At 42.1% G+C, this 24,287-nt stretch overlaps 1 protein-coding gene across 3 annotated transcripts in view; it reads right to left on the bottom strand.

The window, feature by feature from the left end:
* Window positions 1–24,287, bottom strand: part of SMYD3 (SET and MYND domain containing 3) — a 631,978-nt gene that overhangs the window by 74,878 nt on the left and 532,813 nt on the right. For all 3 annotated transcript variants that reach the window (XR_005596251.1, XM_039530570.1, XM_039530569.1), the window contains exon 9: window positions 2,266–2,353. Coding sequence is in view for 2 of the 3 variants with exons in the window: in XM_039530570.1 (XP_039386504.1) it covers window positions 2,266–2,353 (88 nt within the window). In the remaining variant the exon portion in view is untranslated. The remainder of the gene's footprint in view (window positions 1–2,265; window positions 2,354–24,287) is intronic.

Raw genomic sequence — 24,287 nt, 5'->3', positions numbered from 1 at the left:
TGATGTAGTTTTTTATTGTATGTTCAGGTGCTTCGGTTGATTGCTGGCCGAGAAAGAAACCCGAAGAGGATGAGAGCACATTGAAATGGACTTGTCAAAAAACGTTCCTAATTTTATGTTTACTTTTTTAAAACTGCTAAGCTGCAACTATATGTTTTTTTATATTAAAGTGGGCTACGTTTTATTTTAATTTTACACAAATACGGGAAGGACTCAAAAAGGCCTGCATAGTTCAGTGTTTAATTTATTTCAAAGTAGGCCTACACATGCACACTGCACTTCTGTTTGTTGTATTCTGTTGTTGTAACAGGTAAAATTAAAAAAAGATTAAAACTTTTAAAAGTTTATAAGCAGTGTTATGTTTTGCGGCTCCAGACTATTTTTCTTTAATGGAAGAGAGGGCAAAATGGCTCTTTTGATAGTAGAGGTTGCCGACCCCTGAACTAGATGTACCAACAATTTAGCATCCACATTAAATTGTATGTCTAAAATTATGCCTGTACTATCAAAGGTCTGAATCAATTCTAGCTAAAAATCAGGTCAAAAGACACATTCACATTATTCTATGCTTGAATTCACTAATGGCAGAGGTGAAAGTAAGACAGTTCGGTCTGGTACGGCATACCGACTGGACCGGACCGGCTTCCCCAGGTTAGCGATTTAAAGGGCCTGGGGCTGCCACTACCCCAGGGCTCCAGCAGCGGGGCTCGGGAGGTGCTTTAAAGGGCCTGGGATCCCCGCAGGGGCTGGAGTCCTTGGCCCTTTAAATCCCCACAGGAGCCCTGCCGCCACTACCCAGGGGCTCAGGCAGTAGGGCTCGGGCAGCTATTTAAAGAGCCCAGGGATCCCCACCACCGGAGCCCTGGGCCCTTTAACTTGCCGCCTGAGCCCGGCTGCCGGAGCCCCGGGGTAGTGGCGACAGGGATCCGTTTGCGATTTAAAGGGCCTGGAGCTCTGCTGCAGTAGCAGCGGCCAAAGCACCGGGCCCTTTAAATCACCCCAGGGCTCCCAGCCACCTCTGCAGCTGGTAGTTTGGGGGTGATTTAAAGGCCGCAGGGCTCCTTGACACAGCCGGAGCCCCAGGACCTTTAAATCTTGATTTAAAGGCGCCGCCTCTTCCAGTTGAGGCCACGCCTCTTCCGGTTGAGGCCACGTCCCTGCTCAGGACTCCACCGTAACGGTAAATCCTTGAACTTACTTTCACCCCGACTAACAGCATCTGAATAGTGAACTACTGAAAATCAGAGACAGCTTTTACAATGACTATGTGGTCTTCGATTTCCCTCAAGCCAAAGGAAGACTAAGAACCCAGTTCTACCACTCTAATTTATAATGAGACGTACCTTTTAGGTAAGTTATCCCACTGAAATCAAGTGACTTGTGAGTAAACAAGAATTACTATGTGAGTAAACATGCCAGAACTGTGCCCAGTGTAAGACCAAAAACTTAGTGACTGCTCTTTGTGCTAATAAATTGGTTCCTCTGATTAGAAGAAAAGCCTATGTTTTGGCAAATGGAGGTCAGCTTCTCTGGAAAATAATGGTACAAAACCGATCTGCTCTTTTCCAGCCTAGGACATCTCTAAACAAACAACTTTTTTGCAGGGCCAAAATGGAGCACTCAGAGATTCTGACCTATGTAGCTCTAGAGCTGAACCAAGATGCCAGAAAACAGCAAGGCATCCTGCCATAGTTCATGAGCCAAATTCATGGCCGGTGTATCTCCACTGCAATAAATGGAGCAAGTGCAAGGAGGAATACAGACCAATATACCTATTGTTAGCTACAAAAATCTGTTTCTCCTACACAGCATTTCTTGGTCATTGTGATTGTCTTTAAATGCTTACAAGGCTGCCATTATGCCTTAGCATGATTTATTAATACAAGGCAGTCTCATTAAGTTTTGGCTTAACAATTGTTTTGAGTATTATAATTACTCATGGATTATATTAGGGTACTGCCTAGAGACTCTGACTAGGATCAAGGTCATGTTATGGTAAGTGCTGTATCAAGAGGTAGACAGTCCCTGCCATGATGAGATTACAGGCTAAGCACCCTCAAATGACATAATCATTGGTACAATTAAAATATTATTTGGTTTACGATTCAAATGAATGCAGAGTACATTTAAAAAAAAAAAAAGGGAAGATTAAAGAAAAAAATTTTCTACCCCAAATGGGGTGCAAAAGCTTACAAGGTGGGCACTATGGATTGTTAGTAAAAGCAAGGGAGATCCATTTGCCACTGACTGTCACTAAAAGGATACCTTCTTGTGACCTTGGGTCTCCCACTTTAGCTACAGCATCTTTGATTTCTTTCCAGGCCTGCTCTTCACCTGCCAGCATGTCAGCATCCTGTTTTGACAGAAACAAAAGCAAGAAACAAAAGTGCTTGATGAGAAAAACAAAGTTGACTCTGAATATGTAAGAACATGTCATAATGATGAGCAAAGGGTTATAAAAGACTATACTGGCACAAAGAGTGTTGGGCCCATGTAGCAAAACATTTCCCCCCAAATAATATCTGAAATGAATAATGGAATTCACTCTTGGACTGTGTTTGTGACTCCTCTGTATTTGCTTTCCATGAATTTTCTAATGAATGAGATTGCTCACTGGAATGTTCAAGGATAATGAAAATATTAAGGAATATTAGAACATATCAAGGAAGGTGAATTTTGAATTCATAAGCAGTGCGTATGCAGACCAGAAAGCTGATTCTAAGAATTATGATCATCTAAGCAGGAAATAGAAGCAATAGGACGTCTCGCATGTCTCATGTTTCCTATAAAAATAAATCAAACAGCTCAGACGTCAGCTACTAACAAAGAACTGCTCACTAACAGTCTACAGACCCACAAAACTATGTGTAGAAATGACTCGGCTAATAATTTTGAATAACTTCAATAAAACTGTAAGCTGAGCACAGACAGAAAGAGCTAACTTGCTTTTTGCAAGCAGAAAGAGCCTAACTTCATTTAATATTCAAATTATAAGCACGAGTCCAGTGAATTAGTTTGCTGCTCAGGTTACTTTTGGAGGTGAGGTGAGGGGGAAAATCAGTTATCCCCGTTCCTGCCGGTAAACCATATCAACAGTCACATTTTCACATCACTCTTTCATAATGCAGCATATGGACGCACAATGCTTAATGGTGACAGTAAGGGACTGGACATGCGGAGACAACGCTGCCAGTGACTTATTGCGTAACTTTAGGCAAGTCACTTAGAACCAAATTTTTTAAAGGTATTTAGGTGTCTAAAAACACAGTTAGTGGCATTTTCAAAAGTGCTTTTAACCTAATTGTGCTTCAATTTCTCCAGCTGTAAAACGGGGAGAATAATACCCACTTCTGCAAAGGCTTTGGTACCCTTCAGATGAAAGCTGTTACAGAAGTATAAATTATACTTATTTTCAAATAATCTCAAAAACAGCCCTCTGGGGAAAAAGGTTTACATGAAAGAAATTGGGTATAAGGAACTAGCCAAGCACTTTTGAGCCAATACACACTCCATGGGTACCACAAGAACACTGCTGTTGAGAAGTTTAAAATCCATGTCTCTCTTGCACTACATAAATAGAGAGAAATCAGAGAAGAAAATTAATTATTGTGAATGCAAAATAACAGAAAATATTTGCAGGGCACCTGTGTTCACTTTCATGTTAATTTTGCAGTTATGTCTTCCACTCTGTCCAACAAAACTGTTGGACTCTTGAATTGTCCCAAAATTGGTCTCAGCTGTTTTATAATTTTGTAACATTCTGCATCAGAAAGGTACGAAGAGGACAGCCTTACCCTAGTGCAATTTGCAAAGGCAAAAATCAGTTCTCCGATTAAAAAAAGCCCACCTGGAAATAATTTTGTACATGTCTAAATCTGCCACCAGAAAGGAAAAGGGTCAGAGTTGGGACAGAAGAGCTCATGTTGCTGTAGCCATGTTAGCATAGCTAATACTACAGACCTAACCTCGTTAAGTTTTGTCCCAGACTCACACGGAATGACTCAAATTCAACCTTGATATAACTCCACTGATTTTTGTGGCATTGCATTGCTTACAACAAAGCTGAACTTGATCTGACAAACTGTTCGGAATATTGGGCCTGATGGTGCTCTCTGAACGCCTTTGTAAATCCAGAGTTGCTCCACTGATTTTCACTGCTATAAATGAAAACAAAATTTGGCCTATAAAATTAAATAATACATGACTGCAAAATTAAGGTGGGGGACAGGGGGTTACATGAACAAAAAGGAGGAAATTCCCACAGCCACTGTAACTCAGCCACTTGCCCAAACACAGTAGTCACCTTGCTATATATATGCATTGTGTTAAAATCCAGGCTGATACACCTACAACCAAGTGCTCGGAGACACTGGAATAACAACCACTGGGCCAGATTTAGAGGTGAAAATAAAATGATGTACAGTAAATTATAGGTCACTCCATAGATACAAGGCAGTGTTAGGGGGGTTAGTTTACATATTGTGGGACTGATAGATGGTATAAGTTTAAAGTATATGTCGAGGCAGGATTTTAACTTGAACCTTCTTAGACCTATTGGGAGTTGCTTTTCCTGTCGCACACCTGTCTTCCAGCATCTAACGACGCAAGCTGCAGGGACATGGAATCAGATTTTCCCTACCACTTACAGGTACGTGGGACACAAGGATACAAAGAGTCTCCCCACCCTGTATGTCCCCTGCAAGCCAATCACAGGCACTGTGTTTGGTGGAGCACAGAAACTGCACCCTGTGCACACATCACACTAGAGGGGGCTGGAGGCATGGCCCTGACCGCCTTCCCCAGGAGCCTGTGGTGTGGAGGGAGCTCTGGCCCTGATAAAGACTTCAAGATTTAAGTCACTACTTCAGTGGGAGATTTGCCTTTGTTTTCAGGATTAGACTGTTGAGGGTCTCGCTTGGGTAAAGATTTGGCCCGTTAAACATCCTTGATTCTTGGAAGAGGGTTCTTCCTATATTTTTGTTGCTAGTTCCAAATTTCAGGCAGGACAGATTTTTGTCTGTCCTTTTCTGTAGGACTGTGCCCAGGGGATGCTGGCTACTCCTTCAATAAAGGCAATCAATTGGATGCAGCAAAATGACCAAGAGTGGTCACTGTGGAAATACTTCTGGCTTACAGGCTAATAAGCCTTTCCCAGTAAGTTGTTTCTGTCACTGACTTGGACTCTGCCCTGAAAATCTTCGCCATGTGATACGACTAAGACAGCTAAAAATACAAAGCTGCCTTGGAGTAGGAATTATGAAAATAATTGAAATGATTAATAGTTACGCCAAACTGTTTAATTGCATCTAAGAGCATGGCAGTAATAAGATCTAACTGTCCATGAAATAACCCATTCAAAGTCACTCTTCAGAGCATGTTCCCAGCCAAACCTCCAGGTGTGCAGTTGCAGCAGTAAAGAGGAACATGTCTTTTCATCTGTTGAAATGGAGAACCCACCCTGTAGCAAAGTGAGCAGCCTTTGAACAACAATGAAAGTTTAGTGACACCAGTCTAATTATTTCCCCCACTGGCAATACTGGTGTTCAACACAAGGGTTTAGTCTTCAAAAGAACAAACTGATTTGCTTATTTGGATCCAGTGTCATTCTGAAAAAATAATTAACTGCATCACAGGGATACACAACGAACTTCCAGGGGCTGAGGCCGGCACATTTACAGATTCAGGTTTCACATGTGGAGGTGTGCTGATGAGGGAAGGGCAAGTGGGTCAGAGAGAAGGAGCACACTGAGCAGTGGCCCCTGCTGTTGCAGTACCTGCTGTTCCTACAGTATGCTTGTTGCCAGATGCCAGCAGGAGAATAGGGTAACACAGACCTGGCAACACCGCCAGTATGATTAGCCACACTCCCTTGGAGTCATGAAGTACCACTGGGCATGCTAGTTGAGCCCCTGATCCAGTACTCGAGGGAACCCAAGATCTGTGTTGTATCTTACCCCTGAATGGCTATCTTGAGAAGAAAGATCCCTGCACCTTCCTCACTTCCCTATGCACAGGGGATGCCCCCAAATTTAGCCCTTAGCCTGTTTCCTGGATGGTGACTTTAAGATCTTCAGTAAAACCTCTGTCCTGCTGAAGGCACAAGAAAGGTCTGCATTTTTTCCCTCCCTTCATCCCTTCTTGTGGACAAGTCTGGCAGAGGTGTGCAGCTTTCTAACTGCAGGGTGCCTGAGGATTCATGGTCTCCACCAAGCAGATCTCTGGTACTTTGCATGGACTGCCTACCCTTTCAATAGCTTTCCAGTTCAAAATATGTTCTTCCCCAGAGGCTGACTTGGCTTTTGTAGTAAAACGAGCCACAATCTAAATTCCTCCTAAATGGTCTTGAGCAGTGGTAAAGCCCTGATACCCCAATAGCGAGGATACTGTGTAATTTCAGACACCTTCTCCCCAACTCACTTTGGGTAATTAAAACTCAAAGATTCTTGTGCTTAACTATAAAAGGGCAGGATTTTACCCTTACAATTAATTTGGCAGTTCACACTGTTTACAGTGAGTAGTGCACAGAGGACTGTGTAATACTATTATAAGCAGAATTTTTTTTTTTTTTTGGTAAAGCTCTGGTTTTTTTTCCTTCCCTAGCTGAGGCAGATGTACAGTATCATAAAGGATTTGAGACCTCAGGACTAGCAAATCCCTTATGCATTTGCCTGAACATTATGAATCCTACATATTGTAAATCAGGACAGCATTGTTTGTTGTTTTTCCTTTAGAATACACTGTTTGTAAATCCAGTTATCTTCCTGAGAAACTGTGAAGCTTGAGGTTTTAAGTGTGTAGATATTCATCATCAATTTAAATGTAAGGAACTTGTAAGTGGGTGTGCCCAGCTTGTTCACTGAAAATGCTCATGGAAATAGTCTGCTGCACAACAGGCATTATTAAAAGTCAACATTTGTCATAAGCTATCGTAGACTCTTCCCAGTGCAGGGTTATTTTAGCCACAATTGTTGAAGTGGAGCTGTGACCACCGATAACAAGAACAAGGGGACAAAATGGAAGACACAGGGAGAAACATTTGATGATGATGATTTCTTTGTACTGTGGTCAAATCTAGACGTCCTAGCACTATGTTACGCACTATGCAAACATATAACAAAAAAGATGGTATTAGGTATCAATAGACACCATTCGCTGTAGGTACGGGACATGCTCCAATTTTTTCCACAGGTCACATGAGTCAACATCTGTCCTGTCATTTCTGCTACTTCTTGGTGCCTTATTTCCTGAAAGTGGTTTTCTCTCAACTAAAGAGAGGTGTTGTCTCTGGGTACAGGATAGATATTGTCTTCTCTGCTCTGATTGTCTCTTCCTCCCCTGTTGTCCTTGATCTCCCTCTCTTGTCTTCTTTCTCTCATCTTACTCCCCATCTCCTTCTTTTCACTCTCCTTTGCCACTCACTTTCTCTTTCTCACCCTTCGTCAAAGTGCTCCCTGGTCCATTCACTCCAAGCACTATCACTGTTATACGTGACGTGTAATGCTGTTAGCACACCTACTGACTAAATCAATTACTGTTTTCTACTAGAATCACATTTAAAGTTTTGAGTGTTAAAACACAGCCCACATGGCCTGCTATGAGAAACACCAGTCACCTCTCCCCTGACCAAAGCAGCTTGATGCCAGTCAGTCAGGAACACTCAACCCACTTGTCACATACACAAACACACCAGTCTCTCACCACCATTCTGCCTACCCACCCAACGCACCTGTCAAAATCTTCTCTCCCCAGGAATGAGGTGGCTGAGGGTTTCTCCTTCCCCCTGCTCAGGCTACAGGACAAGAATGGGACTTGGATTTTCTGTCCCACAATGGGTGCCAGAAAGAAGTTCTTCCCCCCACCACCCCCCTATACCCCCAGATCAATGTGGAGAAGCGGGGCCAGGAATCTTTGCCACTGGAGACAGTCACCAGGATAGTCTCCCCTCTCACCTCCCTCACCTGTCCACAAAGGAGGAAAGTGGGTCCAGAATTATCCATTCAACAATTAAATTATTTTATTTCCTTTTCCTTTATCCCCTGCCACATGGGTGGAGGCAGGGGCTTCTTTGACAGCTGCAGGGTGCGACTGAGAGATTCATCCTACTACTTCTACTCCTCTCATTTCCAAGCCACAGATTTGGATGGGTGGGGACTCCTGTTTCCACACCCTACTACATGGTGTGCTCCTTTTGTGCAATACCCAGCCCTGTATTGACAACAGCTACTAAAGGTGCTCATGATTCCCGCCATGGGCTAGAGTGCCAGACTGCCCCAAGTGGAGCAGAGAACAAGTTCAAAATATGCTCTGAAATGAAACTGACAGGTATCTTCTATTCAAAATACAAGTAGGAAATATGGAGTCTCAAATACACTGTTGTCGTTATAATGGCATAAGTCTATATGCTGTATGTCAAACAGAAGTTATGGGCTTAGTGCAGGAATTACTGGGGTTCATTCTTCAGTCTGTATTATGCAGAAAGTCAGACTCGATGATATCCGACCCTTCTGGACTTAGAATCTAGGAATGTATAATACTGATGACCATAAGGCAGTTTTGATTAAGTGAGGCCCGTGAGATACCCTCCTTGAAATATGATCATGTATTTTTCTCATGTAGACATTAAAAAAAATAAAAACTCTCTAAAAGGAAAGTTTTTTCAGAGTGCCACATTTTAATTCTTTAAAATCAGGATACCCCTATATCTGAACATTACACACAAAGGCCAAGTACAGCTGTGATGTGCTCAGCTCCTACTGACTTCAGCATCTGATCATCTAAGATGAGGATATTGCCCAGAGTGTTCAGATCTCTGGAAGACTGCTGAGTCCAAATCAAAAGACTTTTTGATTTTCAGTTGAAAAGTTACCTTGGGAGATCACACCCATTTCAATGAGGACAGGATGCTATTCTAAAACAGTCTTGTTACGTATTGCTCCCTTAAAGCATAAAATCATTCAATTTTCTGGGTACAAGATACCTGAAGGCCTCAGGAGATGAAAGTGTATTTATGATTAACTCATTAGCAGCTCATTGTTCTGTACCTGTCTGCAAATAGAATATATGAAGGGAAGATATTGTATAGTGTTATGCAGAGCTTTTATCAAGTTGGTGGGAGAATGCAACATGGAAGTTGCAATATTATAAAGAACTAACCTTCATTCATGGCATGAGTGCTTCAGGATAAACAGAATATAGGTATACACTTGATAAATGAGCACTCATAGCATTATCTGAACACATAATACAGGCGTACCTGGTCACAGACATGACAAGAGAACAGGCATGTTAAAGTGTTTTACGGCAATATCTGAAGGCATGTCTTGGTCCTCATGAAAGGTCTTTAGTCTTCTTAGCATCCACGAGGGCACCACTGGAGTTTATGGAGCAGCAGTAGCTTCATAGTTAAGGTAGAATCCACAATAGGAGTGGGGTGGGGTGGGGTGGCAATTAGTGCTGGAAGTGTACATGGCAGTGGGCAGGTAACTGAACCCATTAAATGTGTCTGACATTTCTTAATCATCTGTGTAATATTTCGGGGGTTTATATGGTGCTGAATTTTGTAAAGAAAGTGTAATATTGTATCTGGTTAGCTGAACTCCACACTGCAACCCAGTTTGACCTTATATTTGAATCTTAGCCTAAATAAATCCAGAGCCAAACACTCATCATCCACAGAGCATCTTTCATTACAAAGCCACACGGTTCTCACAGACACCTTAAGATTTCACTTCTAAGAATTTACTTCAACAAAAAATAGCTATATACTGAACGTGCACCACACATAGCCCTGTGCTTCTGACAGCCTCATGTTCTGACACTCCCCACCCCCAAGATGTCAAAACCCTCTAGTTCCTCAACAGTGCAAAATAACTCAAATCTCCACAACTACCCAACCCTATTGTCCACTCCATGCTGGACAGGTTAGGGTAGGGTGACCAGATGTCCCAATATTAGTGGGACAGTCCCGATTTTAGGGGACTTGTCCTGCGTCCCGATATAGGGGATCATCTGACCGCAGCTGCGGTGCTGCCGCTCACCGCTTCCTGGGGCAGCTCCCTCATGTTTTGCTTCATGTAAAAAACACACAAGAATGTAAAACTAGACACAAAAACTCAGAAATTAAAATTGTATTTTTTCAGGATAAAAAAGATAGGTGGATGGATGCAGAGCAAGCAATATTCCATGTCTCTGACTGTTATTCAGTACATCTGATCACTGTTAGAAAGGCTAAATTAATTTTCCCAATTACAACTACTAAGACATGGCATTCATACAGCACTTTACATTTTCAGAGTGCTGACACTAGTAAGTGTTTGGAAGTACTGTACGGGTTAATGTTCTATATTGTGTAGATATAAAAATATTTAACAGTGTCTGATATAATATTTAGAATGCATTCTCTTTACTTAGAAGCCTAAAAGGATGCAGCAATAACATTTCTGGGAGAAAAATTATTCAAAATTAGATTTGTATTTACAGAAAATTAAGATCAACGAGCAAATTTTCACAGGCCAATTTAATTCAACAGAATGCAATGGGAGCAGGTTAACTGTTTCAGTAACACTATAATATTGCAGAGATCAGAAACCATCATGTTAGCACTGCACACAATTGATGATTATAGTGATTTTATGTTTAAACCAGTTGTTAAATCAATTTCTAGGGCACAGAGGAATAAATCTTTTGCAGAAAGCAAATATAAATAAGCTCCAAAAATTCTTTTCATTAGCCCTAAACCGCAAAGTACAGTTGACTTTTGTTAATAGCATAAACACTCAAGATCAAGTATTAGTATTAAAACCTTTCTTCTTCATGTGTGCACCATGTAATTAAACACTAAAACAATAGCAGTATGGAAAGGCACCCCCCACAACCAAACAACAGCATTTAAGGGTATTATGTTACCTAGTGAAGAAAGCAAGATAATATCTAAACACATCTGTCAGCATTAAAGCAGTATATAGTGCTGACACATGTAAACTTCACAATAGCATCCTATGTAGATCTGGAGACTTCAAATGAAAGATTCCAATTTAACACCTTCTGCAGTAATTCCACCATGTTCTAGTTATCTTGACTGCTGATCAATATATTCCCAATTTTTAATTATTTTTAAATGTGTCACTCACATTCTAGCCTTCCCTGAGAAGCCATGATCACACAGAGTTTTTATCCCAGTCATAGTCTTGGACCTGTCTCACAGCATTTCATGCAGTAGTTCAGTCATACAGAACTCATGTCAGTGGGAGCGGACTGTGCTCAGTACCTCTCAGGATCAGGCCCCATAGGTTCAGTCCTGTTCCCATTGAAGTCAACATAAATTTTGCTTTAGACTCCATGAGAAGTAATTCTAGGCTTAAGCCTGTGGCACCATTCCCATTGTAAACTCCCTATTTCCAGGAGCTTAGACACAGCCTGTAAAATTCCAGTCCAAACTGCATATCAATACAGTGTTCACAAACTGGAATAAAAATTGACTGAACCTATCTGTAGTGTAATAAATAGAGGTTAATTACTTATCAACCAATACAATGAAAAATAAATGTCTCTACAGCTTAGCAAATGATAAGTGGTGTTTTATGCCGGACCCACCCAAAAAGACTTTGTGGCTTTGGGCATTTTAGCACAGTTTTCAACATCAGCCCAACAGGCCTATGGATATTTGGCCAACCTCGCATGATGCTGTTCAGACAAGTCACTCTAGCACGGGTGGTGGTGGGGGGGTTGCCTAGAAACTGTGTGCTAGGTGTTATGGGCTGTCTCAGATATTAAATGCTAGTTGTTCCTTATCAACCAAACTAGGGATTATGGGACAACTATTTCCTTGCATTTAAGCCAATGTTGTTACTGTGATATTCTAGGCACCTAAAAGTTAGGTGTTGCAATGCTTAGTATCGCCACACTTAAGTGCCCTTGTAGATCTGAGCTTAGATCCCAATTCGTCAAAGTACTTAAGCATTCGCTTTACATTAAGCACATGAATAATCCCATCAGTATTTAGCCATGTGGGTACCTTTAAGGACATGTGTAAGTCTCATTGAAGTTAACAGTATGGAGGCACATAATTAAGTACTCTGCTGAACAGAGGGGTGTGTTTGTTCATGTGCTTATAGTTAAGCATACGCTTAAGTGCTTTGAAGAGTTGGGGACCTATGCACATTGCCAGGGCCGGCTCTACTGTTTTTGCTGCCCCAAGCAGCGCGCCGAATTGCCACTGTGGACAGCGGAGGCAGTCCGTGTGCCGTTAGGGTGGCACACATGTTTCCGCGACGGTGGCAGTTCGGAGGCAGCTTCTGTCTGCAGCCAGAGGACAGAAGCTGCGCCGCCGCCGACAGCTGAACATAGAAGCTGCCGCCGCCATGGAAACGTGCGTGCCACCCTAACGGCACACGGACTGCCCCCGCCGTCCACGGCGGCAATTCAGCGCGCTGCTTGGGGCAGCAAAAACACACAGACTGCTGCCCCTTGCAGACTGCCGCCCCAAGCACCTGCTTAGAATGCTGGTGCCTGGAGCTGGCCCTGCATATTGCAGGACTGGATAGTTACTGAAAATATGCTGGCCTCAAGAGCTGAACCCCGAGCTATTTTGAACAATAATAATATCATAATGTGGTATGTGTGTTTTTCTCTGTCCTAAAAGCAGCATGATACAGTGGTTGCTATGGTATCTGTAGTATTTTTATCTGTAAGTGTTAAGTACAAGGTAAAGAGAAAAACCATTACACTGGTGCATATTGTTTCCTGAATATATTGTGTTCGCCAAATACAGAGACTTTTGGCTTTACAAAGTGCATATGACACAGTCCCATAATTTGTTAATCTCTTCTGTATTCAGAAATATTTGACCAATCTCACAAGTGAAGAAATGTCTGTCTCTGAAGTGTTCACAAAGACTCCTACGTTGGTATTTGGCATTCACGATTAGAAACTGATCACCCAGGTCACCAGTGGGTCGAATACACATATTCAATGTTGAACAGATGTATTTGCCTGAATGATGCAGACCAGTTTCAAAGTTTTGGAAATTCATGACTACAAAAGGGCTTCAATCCAGTTGGATCAAACCAAAGCCCTTGTATGTACAAAGTATGCACAGTTTTCCCCCCAGTAGCTGATCTGCTTTAGTGAGAACTTTGATACTTCACAGACTGAACATTATTTGGATGCAAACAAATAACAGGTCTAAGGTCTCTTGGTGTCTCCAATAGAGGCAGTACAGTGAATTACAATTATGAATTACAACGAAGTACTTTTACTTCGGAGAATCATTACGTACTATCCTCAATAATTAATACCAACTACGGCTGGTAGGTGTTCTAATGTTTAAATGAAGCTGCCAGAAACAGTCTGTAAGCAAATGAATACTTGAAACATCCTGTTTCCTGTACTTTCCAGTATACTATTATTCTGTCTCAATATTGATGACATTTTAGTCATTATTATGTAAAAGAGGAAAATGGCTGCGTCCTGGAGAGTGAAGAAGACATTCTCTAAAAATGTCATAATGCCATGGAAACCACAATAATGACCTTGACTATTTCTCAGCGCCTGTATTTAATGTTTCAATAGCTGCAGTGCCGCTGGCTCCTGTTGACTACCATTATTACAATATACTGTGTGGCTTAGCAATCAGCGGAGATAGGGCAAAGTGATGCAAAACAGCAGGGGAGATAAAGCTCAAATTTTAAAACTTGAGTGTTTAAAGTTAGACACCTCAATCCACATTTAATCACCTAAGTAAGTGGCCTGCTTTTCAGAGGGGCTGAGTACCCATAGCTACAAGAGGACTTCCTTAAGAGGTCCCTCTGAAAATGAAGCCAAATTCAGCCCTATTGTACACAGGAGCATATCCAGTGAAGTCACTGGAGTTGCCCCACGAGGGCAGAATTTGGCGCACAGGCTGTTTCTGTTCTAAAGCATGAAAAGCAGTTTGTGCCTGGGGCCGTAAAAACCCTACTGGATTCTAGGGATGGATTTACTTGCAGTTTGGTTTTAGAGATTGGGAGAAAACCATCCCTCAAAGATTAGGGATTGAGGCCCCTGCTACTGCCCCTCTATGCCCTTCCATCATAAAGATGGCAGAGCAGCCATGGGGAGTTCCCCTAATGCTAGGAGTTGTAGGGTGAATAGTTGGAGTGCAGGCAATTCTGGGCTGCAGAATCCTTTCAGTGCTGTTTCAACTTATATCAGGGGCCACACTGGCCCATAGAGCAGCCCAAAATTTGGGAAGGGAAAAGGTGGCTTAACGCTACCTTCACGCCCCCCTCCCCAGCCTCTAGGCTACACCTTCTATGCTGTGCCTCCTTAGAAAACCTGAACTTAGACTTTGATAAGCTTGAACCTGTCAGGCCCTGCAATGGTGCGTACGGCACGCGCATACCTAACTTGGAATGGACACGAGCAAGCACTTGAAGAAGAACAGGAGTTGTCTGTACAACTGGCTTCATCCTGCCATGCACTGCTGGCCCAGTGTTTACCTGTTCCTGCCTTCTGATCCTGACCTCCCAGTGTTCTGGCTCAATCGGACTCTTAATAACTGTCTCGTGGCTCCCGCCCTCCACCCCTCCAGTTCGTTTGGCCCCTGTCCCTGGAAGCCAAGCCCAGGCAGAGAGGAGGCTGCCACTGTCTCCCAGCCAGGCTCTCAGACTGAAGTGGCTCCCCGCCAGCTGCCAGGGAGAGTGGTCAAACATGCCGGGGGGAGGCGCAGGGAGAGAAGGACAGAGGTCCCTACCCCTGCAGGTAACGTGGGGTGGGACGAGTGCAGCAGCTCCAGGCTGGGTGCTGGGCAGGGGTTCACTGGGCAGAGGACACACGTGGGCGTTCCCGTGTCTTCCCCTCTAGATTGTGCCCCCCCAGCATAAGGAGGCATGAGTTGTCTATGATCCTTACTCTTGGTCCCTGCCCTCCAGTTTGGCTCTTGATTCTGTTCTCCTGGCATTACAACCTGGCCTGATTGCTGGTAATTTGCTCCTGGACCCTCAGCCCACGCCCAGCACTAGCCCCTAAGCCAAGCCATGCTCTGGCCCTGACCCAACCACACACCAGAACCCTCTTTATTTCCCCACTCAAATGCAATTTAAATAAGCCCCAGGGTAGGGAGGACAGGGTAAACAAGGGAAGCCAGCTGGAAACAGAGAAGGTCAAACTTTATGTCCAAAAGGCTGAGGTCTGCGAAGGCATCAAACCTATCACCCAAGGCTCAGTTTGAGTGTGTGTCAGTTTTGATGTGAAAGATCTCTATTTGTGACAAGGATGCAAGCACTTTTCAATGACGACTGTTGCAGGGTCATGTTTTGAGTGTTTTATTCAGGTTTAATCAACCAAATTCATATCTGGTACATGAACTGATTACCAATGTTCACAGTCAAGACTACCATCTTGTAGGTAAAACCATGAGATAAACCATGAGGTAAAACCATGAGATAAAATGCAGTGGTACATTCAATGATACATTGTGAGCTAGAATACAACATATGTACTGTATGGTTCGCAATGGCCAATCATGATATGTTTTCAATTTCTTTCACTTTGGCCTGGTATTTTATTGCCAATGTGATTAAGAAATTCTGTTAAAGGAAGAAATGATCATCCCAGGTCTGTAAAACAATCGTCTCCCACCAATCCACACAGCAATTGGAGAAGAATATTTTGCTGTGATATCATTTAAATTGTGTTTCCAATTAATATCCTAAAATGAGCAATGCACTAACAATGTATTTCTCTGTATTCTGATGACCTTTGAGTAACTGACACCTATCTTAAAAAGTCTTATGCGTCTATCAAAACATTTTACATAGTTAGATGGATGTGTTTTGTCCCTCTGAATAGCACCGTAACTCTACTCTTGTTTTGTTTTTTCTTTAGAGCTTATCATATTCACTTTGCACTCTGCACATAGCTCCCCATGTTAATTAATTAAATACAATATAATGTTCTAGTTCAGCAGCTCAGCCTATTAGTATGTTTTCTCTATATACTTTTAGTGACTATGGATTCCAGCTATCACACTAGTGGCAGTACATGGAATCACATTAACAGTTTGCACAGCTCAGAGGAGTTCCTTACTTGTCCTGGGATGCCTCTTCCTCGTGTAATATTTTTCATCAGAAAAACTAGGAGAATGAAAGCTTAGCTACTTGATATGAACACAGAGGGATGGGAAACTTGCATACTGCCCCTTGCTTCTTAGCTATGGTTAAAACAAAGCACCACTCCTGATGTCTTCCTAAGCAACATGATGTAGCAATACATTTTCCTTAATGATTTTGTAAGATAAATCTTGGGCAGGGTGTTATGACCCTGCTATGATACCATTAACACACCCCAAACTCAAATCAATGCAGCCACCGTTCTTAGTGAAACAATAGCTTCGTAACCCAATCCATTGAGCAATCTTGTGGAAAATAATAGGCGATCCTGCAATGGGTCAGCAAATTACACATTCCACCCATGTAACTCACATGGCTGGAGTTAATTTAGCCTCTGCGTGTCTGCTGCTCTTTAAAAAACAAAAAGTTCCCACTTATGGCTAAAAATAAATCTTGTAAGTGAATAATTTATAGCTATAGCTTTAGTTACTGCTTTGTTTTTATATTAATTAAGTTATTGGCAAGAAACGGATATCCCACAATGCTACTGTAACAATATTAAAGAGTCAGCATTTCATTTCAAAGCTGTCTGCCTGCAGCTTTAAAACCTCAGAAGTTATAGTCTTGCTATTCAAATGACATCATCCTTGCTTAGGAAGAACTTAGAGAGGATATTAGTTAAGGAATAGAATTGACTTGGGCAATAAATCCTCAATTTGTGGAACTTCTGATAAAATCCACGAGTTGCTTCTCCACAGGTACGGAGCATCACAAGTTGGTACACTGTCGCTACAGCTCTGGGGTCACTTTTGCACAGATCTCAAAGAAGTTTGCCTTCTCCATTCTGAAATTCTCTCACCACTGCTGATCATTCCAGGTCTGTAAAACAATCCTCTCCCACCAATCCACACTGTTTTCTCAGGCCCATAAATGATGCTGAACACTGTGTAACTGATCCAGGAACTTGCTAGAAATCTCCCATCCCATGCACCTGAGATGGGAGATTTCGAGCAAGTAGTGTCTGTTGGTCCACACTCTGTTGTTCTCCTCAGGCTCCAAACGGAGGGTATAAAGGGCAATGTGGATGGATGCCTCTCCAATTCCTCTTCTTACCACTAATCCAGCCATGATCGGCAGCAGAGGGGATGGAGGACAGTTAGCGGAATACAGATAGGGTCTGCAAACCTCAAAGAACCTCCCGTTACAGGTAAGTAACCTTCATTTCTTCTTCGAGTCCTGGTCCCTATGTGTATTCCACATGTGGGAGATTGGTAAGCAGTAGTCAAATAAGAGGACAGTGTAAGGATGAGGGTATAGATGTCTGTAATAGTGCCATCCCCACAGCTGCAGCTGCAGAAGAGGTCTGAACTAATGCATGTTTTGTAGTTATCCTACGTATTTTCAGTAGAGATGACACAGAAGTTGCCTGTGCTCTAGTGGAGTGGGCTCTTACCCCATCTGGGGAGGAATATGCACCAGTTGGTAACAAAGAATGATGCAGCCAAAGATCCATTGAGAGTTTCTGAACAGAAAATGCTTGTCCTTTTGACAGCTCTGCTAAAGCAACAACAGTCTAAGTATTTTCCTAATTGGTTTTGTTCTCTGTACATAGAACACCAAAACCTGTCGGACATTGAGAGAGTGAAGTTTTCTCTCCTCATCAGAAGTAGGAGATTTTGGAAAGAATATCAGTGAGTGAATAGGTTGGTTCATGTGAAACTCAGAAATTATTTTAGGGATGAATTTTGGATAAAAGTGAAGGGAGACCCTTTCGTTATGAAATGTGGTATATGGTGGATCTGCCAGTTCACTTACCCTTTTGGCTGATGTGATGGTGACTAAGAAGGCAACTTTCATGAAGAGATACTTGTGACATTCTATACCATGGGGGAGTGCCTTGTAACCTCCATATTCCTCATCTGTATACAATTGTGATTTTGCATATAAAGCATGTCAAGTAAGGTATCAGGGGAAACGTTATGATCAGCTAAAAGCCACTGTTCTACCTAAATATGTGTATCTTTAGTGCATATGAAGTTATGTGATTGTGTTTTATGGTTGTCAGTAAAACATGCTATAAGTTGGGGAATTAACCAGATATTAGCTCCCCAGAGACAACAGCAAGGAAAGTAACCAACACCTGGACAGGGTGTCAAACAACACATCAACAGCCACTGTCCAGCAAGGGAACTACAATGCGCTGACTCACCTGCATAAGGCCACACCAGGGGAACTGCTCAACCTTGCCTGGAGACTCAGCAATGCACCCAGACATGCCTGGACGTGTGTTCTCCAAGCACATGGGACTGAGGGTATAAAACAGAACACCGGGGGCCTTTTCTCCTGCCACCACCTATGCTGCAAGCAACAAGGACACTCACAAAAGAAAGAAGATTCCAGCAGAGGAGCCTGGCCAAGGTTTAAGGGACAAAATCTGTATATTAAGGACCGCAGTATCCAGTGGGGTGGGAAACACTGCTTAAGCTAGATGTTTCCCAGTCTAATAGGTTGAGAGTTTAGACTGCGTGCTTATATTTTATTTTATTTTGGTAACTATAAGTGATAGGCAAAAAGTCAGTTAATCACTTAAAATCTATTTTTGTAGTCAATAACTTTGTTTTACTGTTTATCTTTACCAGCGACTTTGTAGGAAGTGTGTGGCAAAACTGCTCAGGTTTGCAAAGGCTGGTGCATATTCACTTTCTATTGATGAAGTGGTGAACCATTTAATAAATTTACACTGCCCATCTTGAGCAGTGCAAGACGGTATATTCCTGAGGTACAGTGCTGGGAGCTGCAGGGATTTGGCTGGTGCCTTTCTCTGGCACTGGGAGCTCTGGGAGCACTCATGCATTCTAGCTGGGTGTGGGGCTCCACATGTCATTGGGCTGAGTAGTAACAGGGCCTGGAGGGGTTTGCTGCTTGTCGCTAGCAAAGCAGTGTGAGAGACAACCCAGGATGGAGAGTTAAGGGGGGGCACAACAGTCCCACGGTCCCAGGCTGCACCCCAGGGATCCCGTCACAATAGGACATGGAGCTGGTGGTCAGTGGTTCAAAGGAAGGTCTGGGAAATATTGAAAGAACAAGATTACGGTCCCACTGTAGTGCTGGTTTTGCCACCGATGAGAAATTTCTAATGAGCCTCTTCAGGAATCTCGTTATTGTTGGGTGAGTAAAAATAGTATAGCCCTCAACTGTGGATGAAAAGCTCTGATTGCAGCAAGACGCACCTGTAACAAGCTAACGGAAAGGCCCAACATCTTGAGAGTGAGTAGGTAGTCTAAAGTAATAGGAGTTTCTGCAGATTCTAGGGATAATTGTTTCTGCTATGTCCAGGTAGAGAAATATTTCCAGATAACCATGTAGCATTTTCTTGTGGAAATCTTTCTGCTCTGATTGAGAACAGATTGAATAGCCACTGAACATAAATGCACTAGATCTGACATCCATCTAAATACCAGGCCATGAGATGAAGAGGGCCTGGGTTGCGGTGCCTTGTTACACCAGTTTCTTGAGTCAATAGATACAGAAAGGAATGGATGTGAATAGGAGGATGGGTTGATATCCTCAAAAGGTCAGAAAACAAAAATTGCCTGGGCCAGCTGGGCATGATGAGAATGATTCAAGCTTTGTTACAGCAATTTGTTTGTGGTATCAGTGGGACTGGAAGAAAGGCATACCTCAGGTGGTCTTGTCCAAGGTAGAAGAAGGGCATCACCCTTAGAGTCCTGGTGCAGAGCTGCTCTGGAGCAGTACAGGGGAAATTTCTTATCTGTTTGGGAGGCGAATGGGTCCCAGAATGGCATTCCCCACTGGGTGAAGATCTCGTTCAGAATGGAATTGTGTATCTCCCATTGATGGTCTGTGGAGAAGTGCCTGCTGAGACTGTCTGCCAGGGAATTCTGCACACTTGGTAGATATGCTGCAGAGAAAATTATATGGCTTCTGATGCACAGTTCCATGAGTTGATTGCTTCTACACAGAGAGAAAGGGATTTTGCTCCCCCCCGTTTGTTTATGTAGTCATCAGGTTGCCTGACATTATTTGGGTCTGACAGGATTAAATGAGTGGAAGGAATGCATTGCTTAGATATACCACTCTTAGCTCTGGTAGGTTGATATGCATCCTGACCTCTTGAGGACTGGCTAACTAAGCTATACTAACTATGCTAATACTAAAAAATATCAACAAATTTATTTATAATAAAGTTAAAGGTTAAGTTGAAGAAGCACAAAGAGAACTGTGGACACAGAATATTCCAGCTTAGGCCATGTGATGGTAAGAAAGAACTGGAGAGGTGTCAGTCCACACTGCCCTATTTAGCCTCAGTTTGGAGCCCAAGAACAACAACTGCGCTTGTCCAGACCAATGGATACTATTTGCTAGAAATCTTCAGGCTCAAGTGCATGGTGTGCATGTATACACCATGTATGGAATACACACAGGGATCAGCACTCAAAGAAGAACATGGGATTTAAAAACAAAATTGAACCCACCTGGCTTCCCACAAATCACAGCAAAAACAATCCCAGAATACATGTTGCTCAGCAGCGAAGCAAAGCGTCATGGGATACCTCCAAGAAAGCTACACCCTAAGTTCACAGCAACCATGTGTTCAAACAATGCAAACTGAAAACAGAACAGGCATACTGTGGGCACACAATTGGAATGATTTGTGTACTGCAAGTTACCTGACATACATAAAAGACCTGTGGATTAAATCCATCACGTAAATACACCCTAAGAAAGGCAAGGGGATCGACGCCCTCTATGCTGTGTTACACTCCCTCTATTGTACACCACAGTCAAGGAATATAATCACAATGTGCACTTTTATAGTAGTTTTCATCCAAAGCAAATTCCAAAAAATAATTAATGCTCTCAGCACCCTTGTGTGATAGGTATTGTTATACCTGTTTTACAGAAGAGCAAATTGAATCACAGAATGTATTTTACTTGTTCAAGATCACACAGCAAGGCAGTGGCAGTCGGGTGAATAGACTCCAACCATAGGCTCCCTTATGCTATTACTTATGGTATGTGCCACTCATTGAATGAGGAATAACATTTTAAGAACTATCATAGTGCCTGATCCATAGCCCAATGGGACTATAGTTCACATAACTCACATTCCTCCCACCCTAGCACTCTAGATAGTTCTCTGCTCCATCTAGATTAAGAACATATTCCATTTTGCTATGAAGAATTGTAGCAATGAAAATGATCTATCTGGACCTAGACTGTATTGTTTAGCCTTGACAAACATAACAAAGAGATTGGATTGTTCATGGACTTGGTAATTGGCTAGAGTCTTGAGGTTTAGGTGGCTGGTTCACATCTGGCCCACGAATAAAAGATGTTACCAGCTAATGGCATTTACATTACTTAACCTATGCAAAATGAATCAGTGGTCTTACTTCAGATCCTAGTGAACAGATGTCTGCATTACAAAAACACTCTAAAATTTGTAATTATTGGAAAAGAGACCCCATCCAAAGATTCCCAAGCACATTTACAAACAGTAATTAACCTCAGAATGCCTGAGGCAAGGACAGTAAGTATTAATATCCCAATTTTATAGGTGAGGAAACTGAGACACCAAAAGGCTAAATCCCAGAATCTCAAGGGTATTTAGGTGCCTAAATGTCTTGCCCAAGATCACAAAGGAAGAGTGTGGCAGAGATGAGAATAGAACTTATGTCTTTTGGTACTCAATGCTATAACCATAAGACCACTCTACTGTTATGTTCCTGGCATACACAGAGAGAAATTATACAAAAACATAAAATACCCTTTCTGGATGGCTCCAATATAACACTACTTTATTTCTTACAATCCAGAACTCTAACACACAAGAACCAAAAACAGAGACAAAGCAGGCAGAGAGGTACAACTCAACCCACCTTACTCTAGTCTGGCCCTTTACAGGCTGACTACTGAATGCATGCTTCCCTCCAGAGCCTCCTAGACTATAAGCAGGACCAAGAAACCTCTTATACTTAAAGTGATAGTGTTTTTCCCCATAACAGATCTGATCAGTGGCTCAAACTTTCATTACCACTGCTATGTGCTGTACCCCTTTTATGGAAAACAGACATCTTGAGTCTCAGCACAGCTGCAAATCCAGCACCTTTGACAAGCATTACAAAGTCACTTCTGATGTTCAGAGAAGAAACAGACATTATGAATGCATGTTTTCATATAAATGCTGCAGTGTTTCATAAGAGAAAAACATAAACAATAAGTACATCATATGACAGAGGTGTGAAAAACAGCTATTTCCTAATGCAAACGATTTCCAATTTAAAAAACATCTATAAACCTCCAAGTTTTGTTAATAGTAATGTTCTCAGTATTAGCACTCAGTATTGTAATTATTACCTGTAATTAACCCTACTTGTGCTGGAAAATTGCACATTTCTTTACTAGAGGCGATTACTTAGGTAAAGAGGGATTTTTCAATAGTGCCTAAGTGACTTATGAGCACAAGTTGCATTGAATATCAGCAGAACTTGCACTCGTGAGTCACACAAGTGTTTTTGAAAAATCCCACCTGTAGAGTATAAAGCAAGTTGACAGGAACTAGCACTGAGGAAAAGTGAATAAAAAATTAGTGTGAAAGTGATTTTATATGGCAAATAGAGAGTTTCTTGGAATTTAATGGAGAGCGGAATGAAATGTCACCACTGATGCTTGAATTAATTAATAGTGAGTTTGTGGCCTGAAAGAGCTGATATTTGTAATTAGCTTGCCTGCTCTTGCACTGTAACTTCACTAACCTAGTGAGCTTTTTTTTGTCACAATGAAATATAGAAGAGCCAGGAAGTTAGCCATATTTCTTGTTAAAGATGATATTAAATGAAACCCTTCAGATCACATGAGCATACTATATTAAACTCTCCTCTTGTGATCACATATACACACATATATATACACTCTCTAGGTAAAGTTGAGTTAAAAAAACTTTGCATCACTAGAGGAAAAAAGAAATTATGCTTTGCCAGTTACTTGGAAAAAAAAAGACGACATTTTGCCGTCATATTTTCATTGCTTTCAACAAAAATGGAAAGTGATTTTTTTTCTTGGGCAAAACCTAGGGGACAGCAGTTGTTGCAAAATGTGGAAAATACTTTTTTTTTTTAAAAGTGACTTTTCAGCCAGCGCATATGTGAGAAATGTTGTGTTTTGTGATGGGATTACATTTTGATACTTTTCATCATTGAAAACTGGTCAGTAAGGAAATTTCATATATAACCACATTCTGCTGGTTAACCCCTCTGGAGTTTACAATTTGTTTACCCGTGAAGCCTGATTTAAATACAGTCCCTATTTGCAACAACGGCTTCAAGACAAACTGCCCAAAGACTCCTGACTGGATCAATGGTTTAGACTCCACCTGCCATAAACACAAATGCTAGTTTCTAGTCTTGGACTGGAGCAAAAAAGCACACTGGCACTACATAAACTCTGCCTTCTCCTCAGATGAGAGGGAGACTCTGGAGGGAAGTGTGCAGGACCCGTGACAGCAAGGAGTCTATAAGCAACCACAGCTGAAGGTGGTGATATTTCTTGAAGGTTTGTTGGGACAGCAGCTAAGGTTTTGGCACTGAAGTGAAGATGGCAGAAACAATGCAAACTGGTCTTTATAAGTAGAGACTTTACTAGCTTCAGAAAGATAGATTGGGGAGGAGGGGAATAGAGGGAGGTTTTATTGTTTGCTTTTGTTGTTGTAGTTGTAGTAAAGGAATTCCACAGTCATGGCCCTTTGTTTGGTTTGACCTGCCAGAGCCACTCTCAATACCACTCCAAGAACCGGTCACAATGAAATGCTTCAAAAGCAGGGCCATCAGTTTATCTCTCCCAGGCAAGAAGTGCATCAATTCTGCACTGTCCCTATCTACAACCACTCCTTGGAGAAAGGGATCCTGAACCCAAGTGACCAGCTTAGCTGCATGAAGACTAGTTGACCCTGCAATGTTTCTCAATGAGATTAAAATTGAATATTAATTAAGATTAATGTCATTGGTTTAGTATCTCTTTTCCTACACCTCCTAGAAAAATACAGTGCACCAAAACATCCATTCTACTGCAGACTACCATAGAATTAAACCCATGCTATTAGCTAAGATTCCCCTCACAGGGCGTTTGGCACTCTGTGTACTGTATTTATTAGTAACATATGTATTACTATCGATTTTA

Source organism: Mauremys reevesii, linkage group 3, assembly GCF_016161935.1.
Source record: "Mauremys reevesii isolate NIE-2019 linkage group 3, ASM1616193v1, whole genome shotgun sequence".
In the NCBI taxonomy this organism is placed as follows: domain Eukaryota; kingdom Metazoa; phylum Chordata; order Testudines; family Geoemydidae; genus Mauremys; species Mauremys reevesii.
This window is presented reverse-complemented; position numbering and strand designations above follow the sequence as displayed.